This window comes from Ctenopharyngodon idella, chromosome 1, assembly GCF_019924925.1.
Source record: "Ctenopharyngodon idella isolate HZGC_01 chromosome 1, HZGC01, whole genome shotgun sequence".
In the NCBI taxonomy this organism is placed as follows: domain Eukaryota; kingdom Metazoa; phylum Chordata; class Actinopteri; order Cypriniformes; family Xenocyprididae; genus Ctenopharyngodon; species Ctenopharyngodon idella.
Genome location: NC_067220.1, coordinates 44788270 through 44811470, shown reverse-complemented (window position 1 = coordinate 44811470; position 23201 = coordinate 44788270). Strand labels below are relative to the sequence as shown.

Genomic DNA, 23201 nt, shown 5'->3' with positions numbered 1-23201 from the left:
TTCGTTCTGTTGCAACACAAAACCATCATATCACTGCTTTACTCGCCGGCAAAGTACATGAAAAGACATGACCAACCAAACAGGTTTCATCTTCTGTGGTGCGTTAAAGTTTGATGTCTGATTCGTGAATGAATCGTTTCTTTGAGTCATATAGCCTAATTGTAATGGATCAAATGAATCATTTCACAATACCGGTCTGACAGATTTATTTCACGAATCGAACTGAATCGGTTGACTGAGAACTGTTTTCTGATTTCGGCAGAATAGCACACTAGTCTCATACTGTATAAAGATATGGAATACGATTAAGATCAATATAGCTACCTACTATTATTATATTAGAGATTCAGCACTGCTCTTACGGACTCGTACATTTTAGAGCATGTAATATATCGCGCTGGGATGACGCTCATTTTTAAGCGGGCCAATAAAACGAACTGTTCGAAAGAACCGATTCGCGGATATGAGTCGGACTTTCCAGCACTAGTTCCAGCATTACTCACGCTCATGTGTGATGATAGGAGGTGTTGGGTGTCACTTTGTCAACTCAGTGCGCTGAACACAAAACCACGAGCGTTTTGCCAGAGATCATTTACTTGAAGTCTACATGATTTTCGATAAATCGCACCTCGTGCCACAAGAAACTATTAGAAAGGAGGAGAAGCACCAACTGAGCGACAGTCAACGCCGAATGTGTAAAAGAAGAAAGAGGAATATTGGTCCGTTGACTGTTTGTTGACACTCGTAAGGAGTTGTTGCGATCAGCCATGGAAATTATACGGAGATTTATTTCCTGATGCTGCGATAAGCATTTTCTACATAAATGTGAGTGCACCTGAGATTTTATGCTTATATACAGAGAACCGGACTATAAACGCTCAAAACAAATCCTCGTGTGTCTATCGACGTTTTACAAACCAGTCATTACAACATTACCGTGCTTTACATTACCAAATCTGTCCTCATGCGTTCACAAAACCGGTTATTGAAATCAAGAGATGCGTACTAAGTTTTTCTATTCTGCTTGTAGGGACACGATGTTACTGGCTTCTGCCGTGGTCGTCTGGGAATGGCTCAGCGAGCACGGGCGCTGGCGGCCGTACAGCCCAGCCGTGTCTCACCACATAGAGGAGGTGATAAGAAGCGATCCCCGCGGCGGCAGCGTCGTTCTAGGCCAAGCTGACAGCCGCCTGTCGCCCTATATCATCGATCTACACTCCATGCATCAGTTCAGACAGGATACCGGTAAGATGAAAATCAGAAGCGCATCATTCTACATGTGGCAAGCCATTTTAACATTTATTCTTTACAACGAACTAGTTTCTATTTTATGGACTTGTCTATTATATTACTTAAAAGTAATCTAATAGTGACTAGTATCTTGGAATGCCTTCATCATGCATTCATTAAGTTACTTATTACATTACTTATTATTTTGCTGATAGTCACATTGACACATAAAAATACCACTGTTATTAGTAACATTTTAAAACTTACCAGCAATATTTTTAATTGAACTATAAAGTAAGTAGTCTGTGTATGTTGATTCAATAAGCAATTGCAATTAGTGAGGTTAGAAATGTTACCAATACACTTTGGGAATGAATACTAGTGTCTCATAAACTGGTGCTAGTAAAACTGGAATAGATACTAGTAACTATTGAAATTACTAATAAGCAGTGCTAGTACCTAATGAACGAAACTGGAATAGAATCCAGCGACAATTATAATACATAACAGTCAAAACTAAACCACAGTTCCCCATGTAAATGTTGAAATTGGTTATTATGACTAACAATGGGATAGTTAGTTGCCACTATTGGGATTATGAGTAGTCGCTAAGGAATGAGTGCTAGTATGTTTTGGCGAAACTAAAGAAGATATTAGTCATTATTGGTTACTTGCTAGTAATTAAAAAACAAGTACTTGTAAAAGAAAATTTGTTAGTGTAATGGAGAGATTGTTAAAAAGGTCTTGACACAGTTAAGTGCCTCTCAGGTATGGTTAAAGCAAATGTACTGATAAAAAGTAAGTGGTGAATATATAATTTTAACATACAATGTAAATCTAAGCACATCTATGCTTATAGTTAACATTCTCTTTCAGTCTGCATTCAACGGTTTTGATGAAGTGTTGTTGTTCGCGGCTTCAGCAAAATTTTAACACCCATCTACTTAGATGTATGCACTCATGAGTTTAAACCATCAAAGTGTTACTTTGAATTATGTCTACTTTCCACCCAGGCAGCTGTTTTTTTTTTTTTTGAATGGTTTTACATTGGCGGCAAAAAGTATTTGGATATATAAGCCACAAATATAATGTCTTTTCATTAAATAGCGAAATATGAGACCAAGTGACATTTTAACAAACATAGGATGTATGTTATACAATTTAATATAAAAAAGTAGTTTTATTTCTCAAAATTAAGACAAAAAGATTGCAAAACATCTAATGCAATGAAATTCATACATTTTTTTTATGTGTCCAAATACTTTTTTGAGGCCACTGTATGACTGGACTACACAAATGGAGGGAGTGAGACTATAAAGGTACAGAAAAAAGACACGTCATGCTCTAGTAAGCACAGCTTGTTACAAAACTCCACCCTTGTGTTCTTATAAAATTTACAAGGAAATGAGCTACAAGCACATTATCTAGGTCTGTTAGTCTGGCCTTGCAAAAATCACACAATTTTAGCACTATTTAAAGTATTTGAAGTCTGGTATGTAAGAGAACACTGATTAAAGTGACTCATAGCAAATTCTTAGGGCAAAGCTGCCTATTTATCCCCAGATAAAGTGCATTGGCGTGAATAATGGTTTAGAGATACACACCCAGGCAGCTCCCCAAAATGATCTTTTTTCTAACACCCAAATCATTTTGAGACTCAGGAAATGTTTTGCAACCAGACATCCCTGATATGAGGTTAGTGACAGTCACAACCCTTATCGCTCTGTCAAGGCTTGCCCTAAAAAACCTCCAAATCGCTTGCTCAGATGCACTTACACGGAGAGTGAGTTCCACAAAGCACTGCCCAGGAAAATGAGCACACTTCCAAGTGAAAGAACGAAACTATAAAGATTGATTGAGGAGAAAAGGGGAGCGGTTGTTATTGTGCAACAGGCTAGTATGTAGTTTCATCAACTCTGGGCCCCTGGGGTGCTGTCAGTTACTCTGTTTTCCATTGCAGACTGAAGATTAGTATAACACACACACACACACACACACACACATAGGACAGGATTGTGTTTCTCCTCATCCAATGACTCTCACATGGTTAGGCTGAAGAGCTGAGGGAATGTTATAATTTCTTTCAGGCTGACCATTTTGTGAATCATTTCTGTTGGTATCACTCCCTCCTTCCCATAAACACACACCCCAGTCAAAAGTTTGGAATAATTTAGATTTTTAAATGCTTTTGTAAGAAGTTTCTTATGCTCACCAAAGATACATTTATTTGCTCAAAAATACAGTAAAAACAGTAATAGTGTGTAATATTATTACAATTATAAATAACTGCTTTCTATTTTAATATTTTTAAAATGTAATCTATTTCTGTGTTGGCAAAGCTGAATTTTCAGCATCATTACTCATCTTTAGTGTTACATGATCCTTCAGAAATCATTCTAATATGCTGATTTTGATGCTCTTTACTGTCATGTTTTAATGTGTCCTTTCTTCTTTTTTTTTTAATCTTACTTACCCCAAACTTTTGAATGGTGCATTATGGTTTCCAGAAAAATACAAAGCAGCAAAAACTGTTGACAGCGTTGATAATAATAAGAAATGCATCTTAAGCAGCAAATCAGCGTATTAGAATGGTTTCTGAAGGATCATGTGACACTGAAGTCTGGAGTAATGATGCTGAAAATACAGCTTTGAATCACAGGAATAAATTACATTTTGAAGTAGTGATTCTTGAAATAGAAAATGTTTCTATTAAATTATAGTAATACCACAGATGTTTACGTTTTTATTGTATTTTTAACTGCAGCCTTGGTAAGCTTAAGAGACTTCTTTCAAAAACATTAAAAAAAAATCTTAATTAGTCCAAAATTGTTTGTGGTCCATCTTCACTGAATTTCAGTTCTGAAACACACTTTATAAATTGTTTATGGTCCCTTCTCTTTATTTACAACACTTTCCCCCTTAGATTCATGCTTTAAGAAGCCTTTGTGTGCCTCATTTTTACTTAAGTCCAATGGGGTACGCATGGGACACCCACCCGTGGTGCGAGGTGACCCTGATCCTATCTGGGGGGGCCCTCAAGGCATTATGAATGTAGTTCTTTTTTGGTTAAATTTGTCTAGAGCACACTTTTTTACAGAGACTGTAAATGTGTTTACACTGAAATCATAGTCACAATTAACAATGTATATCCTATTTAATCAAATACTACAGAGGCGGTATAATCCACTAGATAAGACACGTGTCAGAGGTTTTAATGGAATAATTTTGCATTTATAATTCATTGCATTTATTGTATCTTATAAATTCCTTTTTTTTTTTTCTTCTTCTTTTTTTTTTTTGTAAAGAAAGGGGAATAAAGTTAGTTTGAAAGAGGGAAGGGAAATGAAAATCAGGGCAATGATGGAGGCACAGAGCCAACAACAATGGAACAGATGGACAGTCTCTGTACACCTGCTGTATAGGGCTTTGTGACGCTGCAAAGGTCCTGGGATCCTTAACCCAATGTCACAGTTTATGATCTGCTGAAGCACAGCCTTTTACTCCCACTCACATACTAGCACAAGCTTGCAAACTTAAGTGCAGGCAGTATGATTGGCATGTGAAAGTGGACATGGCCATCTGTTGCTGTGGCCATAATGCTGAGAGGAGGCACAGTATTATCTAGTTTTATCTAGATTGAACTGAGACTGTAGTATTAAATAACAATTTCAGTGCATCACGATCAATACTGACAGATCCTGATGGAATCATTTACTTTACTTATGACCAGGGCTTGATGTTAACTTGTTTGCTCACCACCCACTGTGGCTAGGGGTTTTCCAAAGTTACTAGCCACTCAGCATTTTCATTGGCCACAATTTTGACATCGATACCATGGGGCAAAAACTGCCATATAGATGTTTTAACTTACATGAACTAACCATGAGCAATACATTTGTTACTGTATTTACTAATCTTCGTTAACGTTAGTTAATGAAAATACAGTTGTTCATTGTTTGTTCATGTTAGTTCACAGGGCATTAACTAATGTTAACAAGATTTTAATAATGTATTAGTAAATGTTGAAATTAACATTAACAAAGATTAACAAATGCTGTATAAGTGCAGTTCATTATTAGTTTATGTTAACTAATGTAGTTAACTAATGTTAACTAATGAACCTTATTGTAAAGTGTTACCGATATTTTTAATATCATCTCATAATTTGTCAGCAGGTATATATTAGGCTGCTGTCACTTTAAGACCTGACACACGGATCCATTATACTGTTAACTTACACTTTGTATGTATTTTACTGTTTAAGCACAATATATAAACAGCGAAAAATAACTCAATTTAGTATAAGGCGGCTTATGTGCGTGTACTTCAGGTGTGAGCACAAAATCTGCGGTAATGAGTAAAATTATGCGCAATACGTGCAATCCCATGCTGAAATTCAAGCCCTGTAACAACAACAATATTCATCCAGAGCAAATGAAACAAGTGAGTGAGGGGAGGCGGGTTTGTGTGTGTATCTAATCTGTGGAAAATAAGTATTGGAACTGTTGTTTCAGTATCAATATGTATTAATGAAAAATCAATATTTTTGACAACACTACATTGCACATACTTTATTATTTCAGATGCCTTTTTAAAAGACTACAATTGAAAATTGTATATCCTATATTATATATAAAATTCAACCCGCCAAAGTGGCTAGTAGGAGTGACTGCGTTACACGCCACTCCTGAAATCCACCCGCATTTGGCGGGTGTTAATGTCAAGTCCTGCTATTACGATATCATGAGAGGGTTTTTTTGTGATAGATTGTCCATAAATGAAGTGCATACAGCCTTGTTGGGAGACTTATGGGAGCGTCACACCATGTTGCTTGCAGTGCAGGCGGGGTCGAAAAACTTAAAATACATTAATTGCTAGAATAATCAAATTTAGTCACAAAATGTATCACAATTCATGAAGTAATTATTATTATTATTATTATTATTATTATTATTATTATTTATTTATGTTTTTCAAAATCGTGATGCAAACAATCAGCACATGCAAGTACACTACCATTCAAATGGGGTCAGTAGCCTAACATTTTTTTAAAGAAATTAATATTTTTATTCAGCAAAGATGTATTGAATTGATCAGAAGGGCAGCAAGTCAGCATATTAGAATGATTTCTGAATGATCATGTGACACTGAAGACTGGAGTAATGATGTTGAAAATCACAGGAATAAAAAACACTCAAGATCCTGATCTATTCCCAGCCAATTCAGTCTCACTGGACAGAGTGTAAACTTATTTCTGCTTTGATAAACAGGTTTAAATTCAAAGGATTTGCAAAGCCTAACAATAGGCATTCAGTCGGTATAATGGAAGATTGATTGTAGTACTTACATTAGAGCCAGGGGCCCTCATTTATCAAACGAACGTAGAAACCAGCGTACATCCGAATGGAAAAATCAGCTTACGACAACGCTCATGTGTGATTCATTAAACTTTCGTATGCGGCCATTTCCTTCGCACGTATGAATGGGTGTTGATAAATGTGGCGGCTGAAAACAATCGTCATTTAAATATCACGCCCCAAATTTTAGAAGCCTCGCCCTATAGTTTACGACACAGAGAAACGTAACCCAGCCATGAAGATGAAGTAATCGCATGAAAAAGAAACTTATCTTACTCTAAAAACACCCCTCGACCATGTAATTGCAAATAATAAAATTAATTTAAACAAAAATATTGGTAAATAAAACTAAATACTTACAAACATTAATATAGGCCTATATAAACTTCGTTATTTTAGTACCTCACTCCACAGAAAATCCTTTAAATTTATTTTATTCAAAACAGAACAAGAACGAAAAATAAGTAGCTATATATTATAAATTGAAACACAAATTAGGCTACAGTGGCATTCAATTTAAAGCAGAAATTAATTTATTTAAAGCAAAACTGAACTGGGCTCACATAGCCTACCTCTCTCATTCGGGAAGAAGACAAACGTTTCCATATTCGCGATGTAACATTTATTGCTTGCTGAACTACTGTTCCTTATGTAAACAAGGCTTTCTATTTCACTCTTGTTTCAATATCCACTTCACGAGTTCACACTTAGAAATAATCAGATAGTAAATAGTATGCATAATAGTATGCGTATTTGGCGTGCTGTCTGAGGAGAGGGCTCCGAGCTCGGTATTTGGCCCGAACCCAGAGTACTCCCACCGTATTCTGGTTAGGAAAGTAACCAGGCAAGTGTGAGGAGACGGGGTGGTGGAGGGATGCTGTAAAACTGTCGAGGAATATGGGTGAGTCGACTGTGACTATATATGTTTCACTCATGCTGACTGGGTAGATATGTTGATTACTGTTTGCTAACAGCTGGCTGAAATGACGTGACGATTAGTCAGATTATTTAAACGTTGCTCCTCCCGAATTTTGTTAATAAAACATCATGTAAAACATCATCTTTCTCATGTGCAAAAACGTGTTTGGTTGGGCGTTGCGTGCACCGACTGGTACAGATGGATAGCGGACCATTTAAACTGAGCAGTGTTAACTTTGTCTTCATTTTAGTTTGCTGATAAATGGCTAAAATGTAAATTAAGCAATGCTAGAACTGATATGTTGGGTCTGCATGTGTGAGCGAGGCGCCTGCACGATCAATAATTAAAAAAAACAAATACAATGCGAGCGTAGCCTGTACTAGCCCTACTTGATTCAGTTTTTCTCTTTTGTTTTGTTAATCTGTTAATTATTTCAGTGAAATATATTTTGTGTAGTCCTATTTTTTTATTCCTTTTAGGCTATATTATTGTTTTTCTCTGCGTTGCAGGTGCATGATGTGTGAATCCTAATGACTGTTGATGTTGCCATTTGCGCATCCAAAGCGAAGTCCCTGGAAATAAAAACAAAAAAAAACCATTTGTGGTATTTTAAGACGCATCTATTCTAATTTAATTTTAATTTGACATTTTAATCGTGTCGTTTAATGGTTAATGATCGGTTAGTGAGTGATTGTCGGTCAGGAAAATAATCTAAATGTTCTCGTAACAGTTCTCCACCAGATTTACTATGCTGCACTCAAGTTTCCGCTAACTCAAAAACTTTCGTACACAAGCTGAGACCTGGCGTGAGATTTGATCGTAGCCACTGCTCACGCTCATATTGATAAATGCCACATTTTGCGTGGAAAAAAACGTACGCAGTTTTCTGGCATACGATCATTTGATAAATGAGGGCCATTGTGACATGCCTCCTATAATACCAGTTGGGTGTCTTTGATTTACAGTATTGCTCTGATATTTATATTATGAAAGAACAAAGTAGAAGGCTACTGATGTTCAAATGAAAGTTAAGGCTCTTATGAGTTAAATTAAATAACGAACTGGTGTGACATCATTTTGAACAAAATCAGGCCAAAATGAAGGTCATTTTGGGAGTTTTGAAACAGCTTGCCAAAGAAAACTTTCTGTAAAAGTTTGCTTCGACTGGTAAACCCCTTCAAATTACTATTGGTCCATGGTGATTACTCCATAAGTAGATGTGCTCTGGGGCTCTGCCTTCTTTGACATGAGAATTTCTTCTGTTCAGTCTGTCGGTCAGACGTCCGCAAGTAAAAACATGAACACAGTAATGGTTGTTGAAATGGTTGATGAAAATTCAGCTTTGCCATTACAGGAATAAATTACATTTTAAATATTTTTTTTAATATATTTTAATTTCTAATAAAATTATTATATTCACTTGCCCCTGAACACACCACATTTTCTAAAAGCAGCCCCTGAGATACATAATTTCAGTGTGCCTGCCTTAAGACATATATGCTATTCGCATATGGTTAAATACCACATAATCCCATAATACACGTGTTTATCATTAGCTTGACTGTATAATTCAGTGAAATGACTTCTCACAAGCAGCAAAAGGAAAAAAAGCATAGGCAAATAGTTATCTATATATCTGTTAACAAAAGACATTACAATAGAGCTGAGAGGGCATGACTGTGATTGAGGCTCAAAGCTGGTAAAGTGAGTTCAGACACAATAAAGGATGATCAAAGCTGATGTCTTGCTTTACTCCACCTCATTTCTGGAACGTGCTTTATAAAGTTCCATAATGTCTGCAGAATCGTGCACACATGAAGTGTTTTGTACTATTTGAAGATCTAGTAGGTGTGTATGGGTGTTAAAAAGAGAATATGTCCTTTCACTCGTTTTATGGCTTCTAGAACTCCCAGTTCTCTTCTTGTGCTAAAGTTCATGCCTCAGTGGGTCTTTTGTGCTCAGTGGTCAGTGCTCTTTGCTTAATGCTCAAATCTATTTATTCACATGCGTTTTTTCTTTCTGTTTGTGTGTCCCAGCACTGTCATGACTTCCTAAATGTATTTTGTGCATTAGCTAAATGAATGTTGCATGTTTGTCCCAGTTACTGCTTTAAATGGAAGAATTCTTGCTCTAAACACTCAAGATCCTGATCTGATCAGTCTTACTGGAAAGAGTGTAAACCTATTTCTGCTCTGATGAATGGGTTTAAATTCAAAGGATGCTCAAAGCACAACAATAGGCATTCAGTCGTTATAATGGAGGATTGAATGCTTACATTGGAGACATTGTGCCATTATCAATCCTGCTGTTCTCTCTTATAATACCAGTTGGGTGTCGTTGATTTACAGTATTGTTCTGTTACTTATATTATGAAAGAAGAAAGTGGAAGGCTGATGGTCAAATGAAAGTTAAGGCCCTGATGTACTTCAAGTGAAATCGAATAACAAACTGGTGTGATGTAATTTTGAACAAAGTCAGGCCAAAATGAAGTTCATTTTGAGAGTTTGAAACTGCTTTATTATGGTAAACACCTTCGAACTACCATTGGTCCATGGCTATTACTCAATAAGTAGGTGTGCTCTGGGGCTCTGCTTTCTTTGACATGGAAATTTCTTCTATTCAGTCCGTTGAGGTCAGACGTCTGAGTAAAAACATGAACACGCTGGAGAGCTGTTTTATAGTAGAAATTGAAGCTGTTATTCTAACTGAAAGAGACATTCACACTGTTTTTTTTTTCATGTTACTGTAATGCTGCTTGCTGTAAAGCAATCTGTAAGTGCTATATAAATAAACGTGACGTGACTTGACTGGAGTGCCAAATTACAGTGCTAGTGCAAATGTATCCAAGTTGCTATGGTCAGTTTCTTTCATAACTGTATTTTGTTATTGAGAGAAAAGGTGTGCATTCCATATTTGTATGTTCACCTAAACGCTGCTCCCAGGTGACATTGATTTGTTCGTTAACTGTATACCGCTGCTCAGTTATTTTAAACATATTTTTACTTCGAAAGATGAACAAAAAGAACTTTGCCGTGAGTAAATCAGGGCCTTTACATGCGTAACATGTTGACTGGCTGCCTTTCTTGTAGGAAAACACTTTATTTAACATGTTAATTATATCTTGTTTTTTAATATTTGATTTATAACCCTTTCGTTTACCTCCTCAGGTACGTTAAGACCAGTGCGACGGAGTTTCTATGACCCCACCTCAGCACCAGGCCAAGGTTGGATATGGGAGTGGGAAAATGACACAGGTTCCTGGACAGCCTATGACATGGAGGTGAGCATTGCCTTGCAAGCGGCACGGGACCGACAGCAACCCTGGCTGGACCTGACATCGTTGGGCTTTTGCTACTTTGTGGACTTCCAGACCATGACCCAGATTAACAGGCAAACGCAGCGGCAGAGGCGCATCCAGAGACGCTCAGACATGGTTTACCCTCTAGTTACTGGGCCTCTGCCTAAAACTTCACAGGCTTGGGGTACTGGCTCAGGGGCTGGAGGCATGGCTAGAGGAGTTACATCAGGTGGAGGGTCAAACGGGGCACTGCTTGGGGTAGGCGTTTCTGGTTCTACCCTAAGTAGAAAAGGAAGTGCAGTTTACCCAAGTGGGATGCTTTCTGTATCATCTCTTGCTCCTCTTGGACAGCCCTGTGCCTGCCAGCAGTGCATGCTGGTGTTGAGTGTAAAGGCAAATGGCACTGCATCACAGACACTAGGACGTGCAACAAAGCCAAACAGTCCTAAATCCAACTTTGGGACACTTCCATCCTCCTCTGCATCCATGTCTGTTTTAAACTCGTATTCTCATACACTACCACATGGCGCATCTTTAAAATGCTCGCCCTCGGAAGAAGCCAAGAATTCTGCTGTTTTTGATCAGTCTTTGTCCCTTCTCACTTCAGGCACTGCCAATCTCTCAGTCTCCTCTAGTCGCCCAACGCCTTCATCTTTGCCCCCACCTCCAACTCTGCCATCATCGAATCAGCAGCCTCCATCCGCCCCAAACACATCATCTTCAGCAACATTTGTGCCAACTGCCATACTTGTTAACACGTCAACCAGTCCTACACCATCCACAGTTAAGATGTCATCTGCAACAATGTTGGCCTCTCAGCGCTCCGCTGCCTGTGCTGCCCCAATACCACCTCGTGCCAGTCTGGCAGGGCTTAGTCGGCCTGCTTTGCAGAGAATTGCCATGGCACAATCACGGGCCCTTATTGCCTCTGGGTAAGAAAAGGCATTTTTATTCATATACAATACCATTACAGTACCATCGGTATGATTTTTTTTTAAAGAAATTAATACTTTTATTAAGCAAGGATAAATTTTAAATTGATTAAATCGAATTTGGTTTCCACAAAAATGTTAAGCAGCACAACTGTTTCAAACATGGATTATAAGAAATGTTACATATTAAGCATATTAGAATTTAATTCACAATGATTTCTGAAGGATCATGTGACACTGAAGACTGGAGTAATGATGCAAAAATTAAATTAAAGTAATAATGTTTTTTCAAAAACATTAAAAAATCTTCCAGACCCCAAACATTTTAACAATAGTGTGTTTTTATGATATTATAATGTCTTATAATATTAATATACTAATATTATATTTAGATTTATACGGCATGTTCCACTGACAGCCAGAAAGCGGCCAGAGAGTAACCTGTGATTACTCTGGTAGAAAACCTTTGTGAATTTTTATGTGCATTTTGGGATATAACATAAAAAACACTGGAAGGAAACGCCAAGATGCGTATAAATTCTAAAAATGCGCATAAAAAAAACGTACGCTGAGTCGGATTATTTTTTTATCCAATAAGAAAACGTGCGCATAAACTATGATTAAAACACATTTACTAAATAAATTCCTCAATGCGGATTAAAAAAGACATGTGACTTTCAATGGGACCGCATAACTGGACCAACCAGCGGACCAACCTCGTTGCACAGTATCTGAAATGCTGTTTTGGTTCGGTACAATTACTTCCCAGAACTATCTTAAATGACTGCATTCCCAAACAGCAGGCATCCTCCTCAGAAAGCAAGTTAACATGATGGCGTTTATTGTGTTTCATCTGCGCGCTCCGTAATTCGTATTATATATACGAATTATGAACGTTATTGTTCAGAGACTTCTTCTACTTCATCAACTTCCATTTTTCTTAGTGATATTTATCGCCAGTTTATCATGAAGTGACTATTTTTTTCTCTTCAGCTCACTGGATAAGAACAGTGCTTTATCTGCAAATTTTGCGCATAAGTTAAATTTGCAACTTTGGAGAGAAACATAGCGAGTGTGTTCATATTTTTCCCCCTCTTCTGTGTAGGAGTGTGTTTCTCACATTTCTCACACTGCTAAATCATCCATGTCTGCTCTGTTTGATGACCATCTGGGGACAGAATGGTCTTGTTCGTTCCATCCCCACCCCCTTTATGTCTATAGCTGTTTCTGTGGCTTTTCCCGCAGCTCTCAGTGGTGATTTCGTGTTCACGCTGGGTTTCTGCAGCAACCTTTGTTGACATGACATGGGCTGGTCTGCATTAGCAACACAATGCTGTCTCACTAAAGCGTTTGACATCGTAGAGTGTGTGTGCATGTCTATGTTAGGAAGGAGTTGGGGTAACGAGCAAAAGGTTTTGACATTGAATGTTGTAACAATTGTGTCCCAGTGTTTCCTGAAGCATTAGATGTGACTTTTGGTGATGGGGGTTTTGGATGTAGCTAGGGTGGATTGAAGTTCTGGACGTCTTTAAGAATAACCTGTATGTTTAGATACAGCCACAGGTAGAATTGGAGTTTTTACTCTCTTGCATCTTATTTTGATGATATCAATATATTGATCAATACAAACTGGACCTAGGCTATATTACAAAGCAAATACAAATAAATAAATAACCTATCATCTTACACATGTGTGCTTTCTAATGCAGGAGAACATTATGAATCTGGTGCTCTTTCTAATGGAATGTTCTGTTTCAGACGTAAAGCCATCTGGAGTCATAGAGCAGCAGTTGTTGAGCATGTGTGTGTGTGTGTGTGAGAGAGAGAAAACAAAGAGACAAGTCTGTTGTATAGGCAAGATCAAGGGTTCAGTGGAGGTCAAAAGCTTCCCTGTTGGCCTTACCCAAACAGCCATCTACCCTCGCATGTCTGACACTTCTGTTTTTCAATGGAAAACAAAACCGGCATATAAATTAAAACTACTGCTGCAGTGTTGATGATTGTCTAAAATGCATTAGTAACCTGTCATGTCATCATTTTAAGCAAACACTCAACAAGTACTTCTTTTACCACTTAACCACTTCAGCATATTTGGTTCAGTTTTCACTTTCATGTGAAAAACATATGTTGCAAATAAAGTGTGCCTTAAACAGAACCTCCGTTCAAGAGAAAAAAATCGTGGCAGTATATAGTAGTTTTTTATTTTTCATTATTATTGTGGTGTTGTTTATTACAGATTCACCTGTCCCTAAATGTCACACTGCAGCTTTTTTTTTTTTTTTTTTTTTTGTCAACTGACTTGTCATATCCTTTGCTGGTATCAGAACATTATTGTTATTTGAGTTTCGGAAGGAAGGGATCATGACAATAAGGATCAACAAACTCCCTAGGGGGACTCGAGATGACTTGAGTCATCTTTTCACCACCCCCTGTGGTAAAAATCAAGTTTTTAATGTTGTTTATATGTCTATGTGGTGTTTTTAATATGCTTTAAAGGGTTAGTTCACCCAAAAATGAAAATAATGTCATTTATTACTCACCCTCATGCCGTTCCACACCCGTAAGACCTTCGTTAATCTTCAAGACACAAATTAAGATATTTTTGTTGAAATCCGATGGCTCAGTGAGGCCTGCATAGCCAGCAATGACATTTCCTCTCTCAAGATCCATTAATGTACTAAAAACATATTTAAATCAGTTCATGTGAGTACAGTGGTTTAATATTAATATTATAAAGCGACGAGAATATTTTTGGTGCGCCAAAAAAACAAAATAACGACTTATATAGTGATGGCCGATTTCAAAACACTGCTTCATTAAGCTTCAGAGCATTTTGAATCTTTTGTGTCGAATCATGATTCGGATCGCGTGTCAAACCGCCAAACTGCTGAAATCACGTGATTTTGGCGCTCCGAACCGCTGATTCGACGCGCTGATTCATAACGCTCCGAAGCTTCATGAAGCAGTGTTTTGAAATCGGCCATCACTATATAAGTCGTTATTTTGTTTTTTGGGTTTTTTTGGAGTTACATTCAAGCTATTTTAAGGCATGAATAATTTTTTTTCTCACAGGAAAAACTTTACATATTTAATTTTGGTGATCAAAGATGAGTTTTAAGGGATAAAATTATTGACTATAGGGGGACTTTAAAATTGTTTAAAATAAGACAAAACAAGTGTTAAAATTGGTCAGAACAACTAAAAATCAAGATATTTCTCAGGCTAGCTGTTAGTTAGTTCGCTGTTAGTTCGTTTTCACAGATGTTGCTCCATGTTGTAATGATTCAGTTTTCTTGCAGCTAAAAACAAACATTTTGGAAGGAAAAGACTAAATATAAATGGAATCCGTACGTAAAATGCTTAGTATTAAAGATGATTGAGAAACAGCGAGTGTTCTTTGCCATCGCAGCTATTTATCTGCGACAAAAGCATTCAGCCATTCATGTTCAGAGTCAGCATAGCGAGTACCACAGAGACATATCATAAATTATAGGAAAGTTGCTGACCGCTAAAATTAACTTCTCCATCTTGCCTCAACACTTCACTACAGGATGTAGTGATGGATGACATGGCTCCACTGACTTCACTCCTATTGGTTGTCGCTCCCAAATGTAGAGCGACTTTTGCATAAAGTTAATCGTATCTCAACTTTATCGTGTCGCTGGACATGCCTACATCCTGTCGCCAACAGACGCGTCGCTTGTGTCACCGGAAATCACCAGCTCTCTATTAAAATGAATGAGGGATCGTGCCACTTTGTCGCTGGTAGTGTGAACGCAGCTTTAGGCTTAGAAACAGATGAGGAAGATCAAGACATGCATACAGACAGACCCATCAACAGCTGTGACCAAAACTAACACACTTTGCTATATTCATGCACTTTTTTTTTAAATTTATTTACATACAGACACAACCTTTTTTTTTTTTTTTTTTTTTTTTTCAATAAAAGGCTGGCGGCCAACATACCATCTAGTAAATAAGAAAACAAGTGTGGGAAAACACTACAGACAAGAGGGAAGTAAAAGGGCTTTATATTACAGTTGCTTTTTGTTTTGTTTTTTTGCCTTTTGGTATTTTGTTTCCCATTTTTCACTCTGATTTGACCAAAAATGTGCTTATATAAGAGTAAAATAGTAATTTGATGCTTAAATTGCACTAAGTATCATATAACTGTTGATGTTAGAAGAAGAACAATGGTTTATGTGCATGCTAGTCGTTGAACAAGTACTTCACGTTGAACTTTTGAAATTTAATAGGTTGCCAAAAGATACTTGGTAATGATGAAATTGGTAGCATCTGTGCCCTAGTTTTACACAATATTTACAGAAGTAAATTCAGAGGAATCAAACACTGAATTAGGGCTGTCACTACACTAACTCTTTATTTTGTGGGTTTTTTTTGTTTTTTGTTTTTTTATACTGGTGCTGTATATTATCACATGGGTAGTATTAACATGATATCAGTATTTAATTTTTAATTCTACACTGAATAAAATCTTCAAGTTCAAGAGGTAAAAATGCTGCAGTTTTGAAGTTTGTAGGTTCATTGTGTCCATTGCTTTTATGAAACAAATTGTTGTCTCTTAAAGTCTGCATGAAACAGAAGTTGCGATAATCTTTTCTTCCCTGTTGTGATGTAAATCAGTGAGATGGCTTTTCAATGTGTAGTAGGGAGGGACTTGATGTTGTCCATTAGGAATTGATTGGATTGTTGTCGTTTGCTCTCATGTGAGTGATGTTAAATAATTTGTCTGTCAAATTACTTAATCTGTTGGTTTGACTCTTTGAGAAGAGTTGCATTTTGGAGATATAGGAGAACATTCTGTAAGGCAGCAGTCAGTGTGTTCATTGTCCTTTCATTGTCCATTGTCATTGTGTTTTTTCTTTTTCTTTTTCTTTTTTTCTCCTAGGGTACCGACAGTACCAGTGAAGAATCTTAATGGCTCCAGCCCTGTCCATCCTGCTTTAGCCGGTAGGAAAACAAGACACATTCTTAATACACTATCAGAAATTGTTTAAAATAAAACTGATAAATGACAAGTTGTAATTTAATAAAACATATGCATTATGATGCATTGCAGGTATTACTGGTATTCTGATGAGTGCAGCAGGACTACCTGTATGTTTGACCCGTCCACCAAAACTAATTCTGCATCCTCCACCTGTCAGCAAGAGCGACATCAGACCAATTCCTGGCATCGGGCACTGTTGCCGCAAGACCACCAAAAAACAAGCCCGCAAAGGTGAGAATCCATGTACTTATAGACATTTTTCACAGATGAATCATTGTACTGCACTACTGCATAAGCTTGTTTCTGAAAGTTGCTGTTAAGGAAGCAAGGACCAAAATCCCTAAGGAAGTTTTCGTGCATCTTTTTAATCCATGCCACAAAACGTTCAGGCTGTTCTGGTGGCAAAAGGGGTCTCACTTGTTATGACAGATTTAGGCTTGTGGCAACCACTGAAATGCAACGACCACCAGTCACTACAAGCTGTTCCCATCGATTGTCATTCAGCAGATTTATACACACAACAAATTTGAAATCTCATATTGCATACTAAACATAAAGTGATTTGTTTTCCAGGTAAAACACCGGAGGAAGTGGTAAAAAGGTATTTACAGAAGGTCAGGAATCCACCAGAAGAAGTAAGACATCCTTATTAATTTGTCTTTAATCTCTACGTGATCTAAACCTCTTCTGTAACTCTGTTTTTGGCTTCAGCCTAGATGATATCTGAGTTGGCAGCAAAGGTTGCATACAGGGCATGTATTACCGTAGATCTGTGGTTTTACGGATCCTCTGGAAAACATGTAGAGACAGGAAAAGTTAGTGTCTTTTCCAAAGGCGCATCAGTTTATTTTAGAATGAATTTTACTTTAAAAATTTCTCTCAAATCGTACAAAATAAACATGAAATTCTGCGCACACACACATATAAGTGCATATAATAAGATGGAACTAACCATGCAATTGTGCCTAATTAAAACTGTAACAATATGTGTTTTTTCTTTAAATGAAGGATTTTATTGTGCAGTATTTTGGTGCAAATTCATTAGTCATACTTTGATTAATAAAAATGTATAACACCAAATTGTAATAAATTGAACAAAACCTCATAGGTTTAATTTTTCTAAATATCACCAGATAACAAATTAATAATACTAATAAAAAAAAATGTATATGCAGCCTTACCCAGATACATACAGTACGTTAAGCAGTGTGTGCTTTATAGCTAAAGTCAACTTCTTGATTGTTATATTGTCGAAATATGTAAACTATATTATCACCCAACAATCTATTAAAAAGTTGGATATATAGTACATCATACTTATTCTGCATAGTCATGTAAAGCAATATATACTATATCATTGCAAATCTCAGCTGCATGATTGCTTGTATCGTCACAAAATGTAAACTATATTAGCTCTAATCTAAATGTGACTATAACGTATGAACTATGCAAGTTTAAAAAAAAAAAAAAAAAAAAACATGACCCAGACTACATTAGATACCAGGATAAACATTTTTTGTTCTGATTACAATGCCTTTTGTGTGACGATTTGTTGGTTGCCAAAATCATAAAACCATTGAAATTCAAGAGACATTTAGAAACCAAACACTCCATCTAAAAAGACTGGCTGGATATAAAATGCCGCATCTTATTGGCTAAAGGAGGATGTAAAAAAAAAAAAAAAAAAAAAAAAAAACATTGATGTAAACCAGGGGTGTCTAATCCTGCTCCTGGAGGGCCACTGTCCTGCAGACTTTAGCTCCGACCCCAATTAAACACACCTGAACAAGCTAATCAAGGTTTTTAGGCATACAGGAAACTTCCAGGCAGGTGTGTTGAGGTAAGTTGGAGCTAAACTCTGCAGGACAGTGGCCCTCCAGGACTGAGTTTGGACACCCCTGATGTAAACTAATAAAATCCATTTCTTAACCTTTTATATCTACGTGTTGGCTAATGGCATGCTATTTCAGCTTTGTGTATTTCCTTTCAGGATTGCACCATCTGTATGGAGGCTCTGGGGGGGCCCTCGGGGTATAAGGGTCCAGGTGTAGCGAGTGTTTCACGTGCAGAGTCGGTCGGACGACTGGCGCAATGTGGGCATCTTTATCACCTGCAGTGCCTAGTGGCCATGTACAACAATGGCAACAAAGATGGCAGTCTGCAGTGTCCAACATGCAAGACAATATATGGAGTAAAAACAGGCAACCAGCCGCCTGGTAAGATGGAGTACCATGTCATCCCGCACTCACTTCCAGGACACCCAGACTGCAAAACCATTCGCATCATCTACAACATACCGGCTGGGATACAGGTATAACTAAACTCCTCTATATATATATATATATATATATATATATATATATATATATATATATATATATATATATATATTCAGGAAATAAGTTATTAAAATTATAATTTATATATAAGAAATTATATTCATATATGTTATATTTGAGAAAGTTAGATTGTAGTCCATTTTCAGAGCATCTTGGTTGCATTTACATTTGGCCTACATGCCATCATTATCATATTAATAAAATATCTTCTCTCTTGTCTCTCTCAAGGGTCCTGAGCATCCAAATCCACGGAAGCCTTTCACTGCAAGAGGATTTCCCCGACATTGTTATCTCCCAGACAATGAAAAAGGACGCAAGGTAAGTCCTACCAACCATACAGTGCAATATGAAAAAAAATGTAACCTCTGTAACCTTTTTTTTGTTTTTTTATGAACTCATTTAAATGAAATCTTTTTTTTACGTCACTGCAGCATATGGAATTGTTTTTCAGTTACTGGTCAACAGAAATAAACTGGAAACATATCTCTATATAAATATATCGTCCCCTTGGAGTTATAAGGTTCTTTCTGCATTCTGAGCAGTTTTGAGATATTGAGCTTCAAAGTTTTTGCATTCCGTTCAACTTTGTAGATAGAACCTTTTTGTTTTCTAAATAAAAATGTACACAACATTAAAAAAAAAAACACACCATATAATGTAAATAAGTTGTCATAAAATAAGAATATGCGAATAACTTAATTTTGACAAAAATGTCAGATAGAACCTTATAATTTCAAGGGGACGATATTGTAAAATATTGCGGAATGGACGAATGGACCTCAACTCTGTGCTGTCAAGGAGTTTCAGTTGACAAAATTATAAATACACCTATTTCTCTAAGGACAAACTTAAGTCTAATGCATTCGGGTCCGTTTTGACCCAGATGAGATAAAATTTCTAAAAAAATAGTTTTTAGTATGAAAATGAAACTTTAGATATCCGTTAAGACTGTCAAAATACACATCATTTATTTATTTATTTTTTACAGATTTTTTATTATTTTAAATGTAAGAGATATAACCATGTTACTCCTTTTGTGGGTCCGTTTCGACCTGGAAATGAACTGTGGCTTTACACATGAAATTATGACAAATTAAATGACATTAAATTAATTTCTGTTTTGTAGATTAGAAATTCATAGACCAAATAGTCTAAATTTAAAAAAGGAAAGAGGGTTTAAAAAAATAGAGAGGTCCACATTTTATTCTGCTGCCACCTATTGTTGAACCACTGCAGCATGAAAAGAAGATTAAGACTGTATGTCATCTTTTTTTTTTTTTTAATGTAAGTAAAATTAATATATTTTTGTTTGAAAACATTTTATAGTAATATTGATGTTGTTTTGTTAGAACAAGAATGTGTAATTTTCATAAATTAAAGACTGTTTTGAGCAACTCATATTATATGTCCTTATAAATTTAATATATTGATATATTCAAATAAGATTTCTCATAAATATTGATAAAATATATGTTCTTGCATCACACTGGTTTTTGCTGTAGTTCTTGTAAAAGTTTATATTTCAAAAAAATGTATAATTTTTTTTAATGAATAAAAAGGGGGTAAATGTAGTAATAGCATGGTAAAAACATGGTAACATTCAGAACCTTTAAAGAAATTGTGCATTCACTCATTAATGAGAAGTTACTGCTCAGAAACATGGTTTTAGTAGGAAAAAATGAAGTTGTTAAGACTGTTTTATAAGCTGGCGTTCCAATGGGTCCAAACGGACTCGGGAATGCAAAGGGGTATTTTTTTTTTTTTTTTTTTTTTTTTTTTTAAATGCATTACAAGGGTAAGGTTACTTTTATTAGAGTTTTGCAAAAATTAGCATTGCAACATTTTATTGCTGTTAAACTAAATGCACCAAAAAGGGCCTTAGAACACTTTAATATTTAATGTAGTTTTAATTATTATTGAAGGTTTCCAATTATATCAATATGTTGTCCGGTTCTTAGGTCTTAAGGCTTTTGTTGGTGGCGTGGGACCGACGGCTGATCTTCTCAGTGGGAACCTCCAGCACCACAGGAGAATCAGACACTGTCATCTGGAATGAGGTCCACCACAAGACAGAATTTGGCTCCAATCTTACTGGACATGGCTTTCCAGATTCTGGCTATCTCGACAATGTGCTAGAGGAGCTCAAAGCCCAGGGCATCACTGAAGACGAGGAACAGCAGCTGTGAGAGGATGTGCTCGATGGCAATGGAAGAAAAATGATGGTACTAGATGTGCATTTGAAATAGGGAGCACAGAAATATGTGTGATTTAAATATGAAAATAACTAATGTGACCAACTGGTACAAATAACTGTGTGAATTAAAACAGAGGCACAACTTAGTGTGTATTCTATAATCTCAATACGAAGTACATGAAGTAACACAACTAAGATGATATTTGGTTAAAGGTGAATGGTTTGAAGGAAAAAGGAAAGAAAGGAATGTGTGAAAAGCAAGAATGGGAGGTGGAGGGGACTCATGATGTAGAAAAACGAGGGAATTGAAAGACTAAGAAAATGCTGGTTAATGAAGCAGCAGAGATGTTTTATATGCTTAAGTTATGTTGCAGTGTGAGTTTGTGTAAGTTGTGTAAAACAGTCAACTCTTGTACCTCTAACTGGAAGCTGTTCACTAAAACTGAGAAGTATAGTTTGCATAGGAATGCTTTTATTATAATTTGTATTTTCATAGATCATTCCATGTATTCAAAATTTACTGAGAACTTGTAATATTTTTGTACGGATGATGGTGTGTGCATAAGATTCAGAGTTTTGAAGGGTCAAAATAGAGCAGAAATTTTAATATCAAATTGATTTCAAAATGAGTTTTATGGAAACATTGAATTAATTCATTCATGCTGGTTTATATGAACCCCGACTAATTATTGTTCTTCAGATAATATAACAGTACTTGATATGATCATTGAGAAAAAAAATGTCTAATGCATCTAAATAGTTATACATTATGAAATATCACCCTTTCACGGTACAGAAAACCAATTTGGTGCTGCTTCACTATGAGTACAGCATTAAATATGTTCATCCTTAATACAGAAGAATAAATGAATTAAGATTGAGCTGGATACAGTGAAATGACAGAAGAATAGCAAGCACTTCATAGATAGATAGATGGGTAGAGAGATAGTTAAAACTTTACTGATCCCCAAGGGTCAGTTTAGTAATCGTTTGCCAAAATGAATTTTGCAAACTCAAGGATTTTGTATAAAATATGATTTAGCTCTTTTTAACTGTTCTTTACTGTCCTTGTACTGTTTTTGGGCCAGTCTGTATGTTAGGTCATTTATTGACCTGTTTTATAATGATTCACTTCTAATGACCTAAAGAACGTGCCATTGTTTGGCATGAATGTATCTGTGCATGTGGATCCTTGTGTGTGTGAGCCGATGCATCATGTGTATGCTTGCATTTGTGCTTGATTAAACATAAGAGTGTATGCTATGCATTCACCACCCAAAGGTACAGAGTGTTACTCATCTGTTTAATTTTCTTCATGTATTTCTCTTTTATATTGATGTTTTCTTCTATTTTCCTAGTTTACTATATTTTAAGAATGTTTCATATTGAGAATTTTTATACTTAAAGATGAGCCTCAACTGTTTTTGGTTTCTTTTTTTGCCTGCCTACAACAATAAATGCCATTTTTGTTCACATGAATTGTAGTTTTCTGAAGTTGTGAAAAAAATAATGTGAAGTGTTTGTAATCTGATAAAACCCAGCAACCTCCTCTTGCATTAAAGGGTTAGTTCACCCACAAATGAAATTCTGTCATCATTTACTCTACTTCATGTCATTCCAAACCATGCGAGAATGAACCTCATTGGTTCTTGCACGTCAAGCAAGCATGCTTATTGTTTGAGCTTCCATTTACAACAACTGGTGTGAGTTAATGAATGTTGACGCTTGAATAAAATCCTAAATTAAAACTGTTTAGCATATAAAATGATTGTGTCTCTTCAGATAATTTGGACTAAACTCAATTCATATGTATTAGTTTAACAATCTCTTTATGAACTTTTTGAAGCGTCGAAGTGTTAGCTGTGTAATCTCTCGGATTTCATCAAAAAGATCTTCATTTGTGTTCTGAAGATCTTACAGG

The 23201-nt window shown here is 36.3% G+C and overlaps 1 protein-coding gene across 1 annotated transcript; it reads left to right on the top strand.

The window, feature by feature from the left end:
- Window positions 1-479: 479 nt before the first annotated feature.
- On the top strand, window positions 480-22865 carry LOC127515948 (E3 ubiquitin-protein ligase DTX4-like). The gene is made up of 9 exons (XM_051900147.1): window positions 480-825; window positions 1031-1245; window positions 10674-11736; window positions 16646-16707; window positions 16817-16978; window positions 17321-17382; window positions 18738-19058; window positions 19315-19404; window positions 21045-22865. Coding segments are annotated over exons 1-9 (2205 nt in total). The 5' UTR covers window positions 480-823; the 3' UTR covers window positions 21273-22865.
- The last annotated feature ends 336 nt before the right edge of the window (window positions 22866-23201 follow it).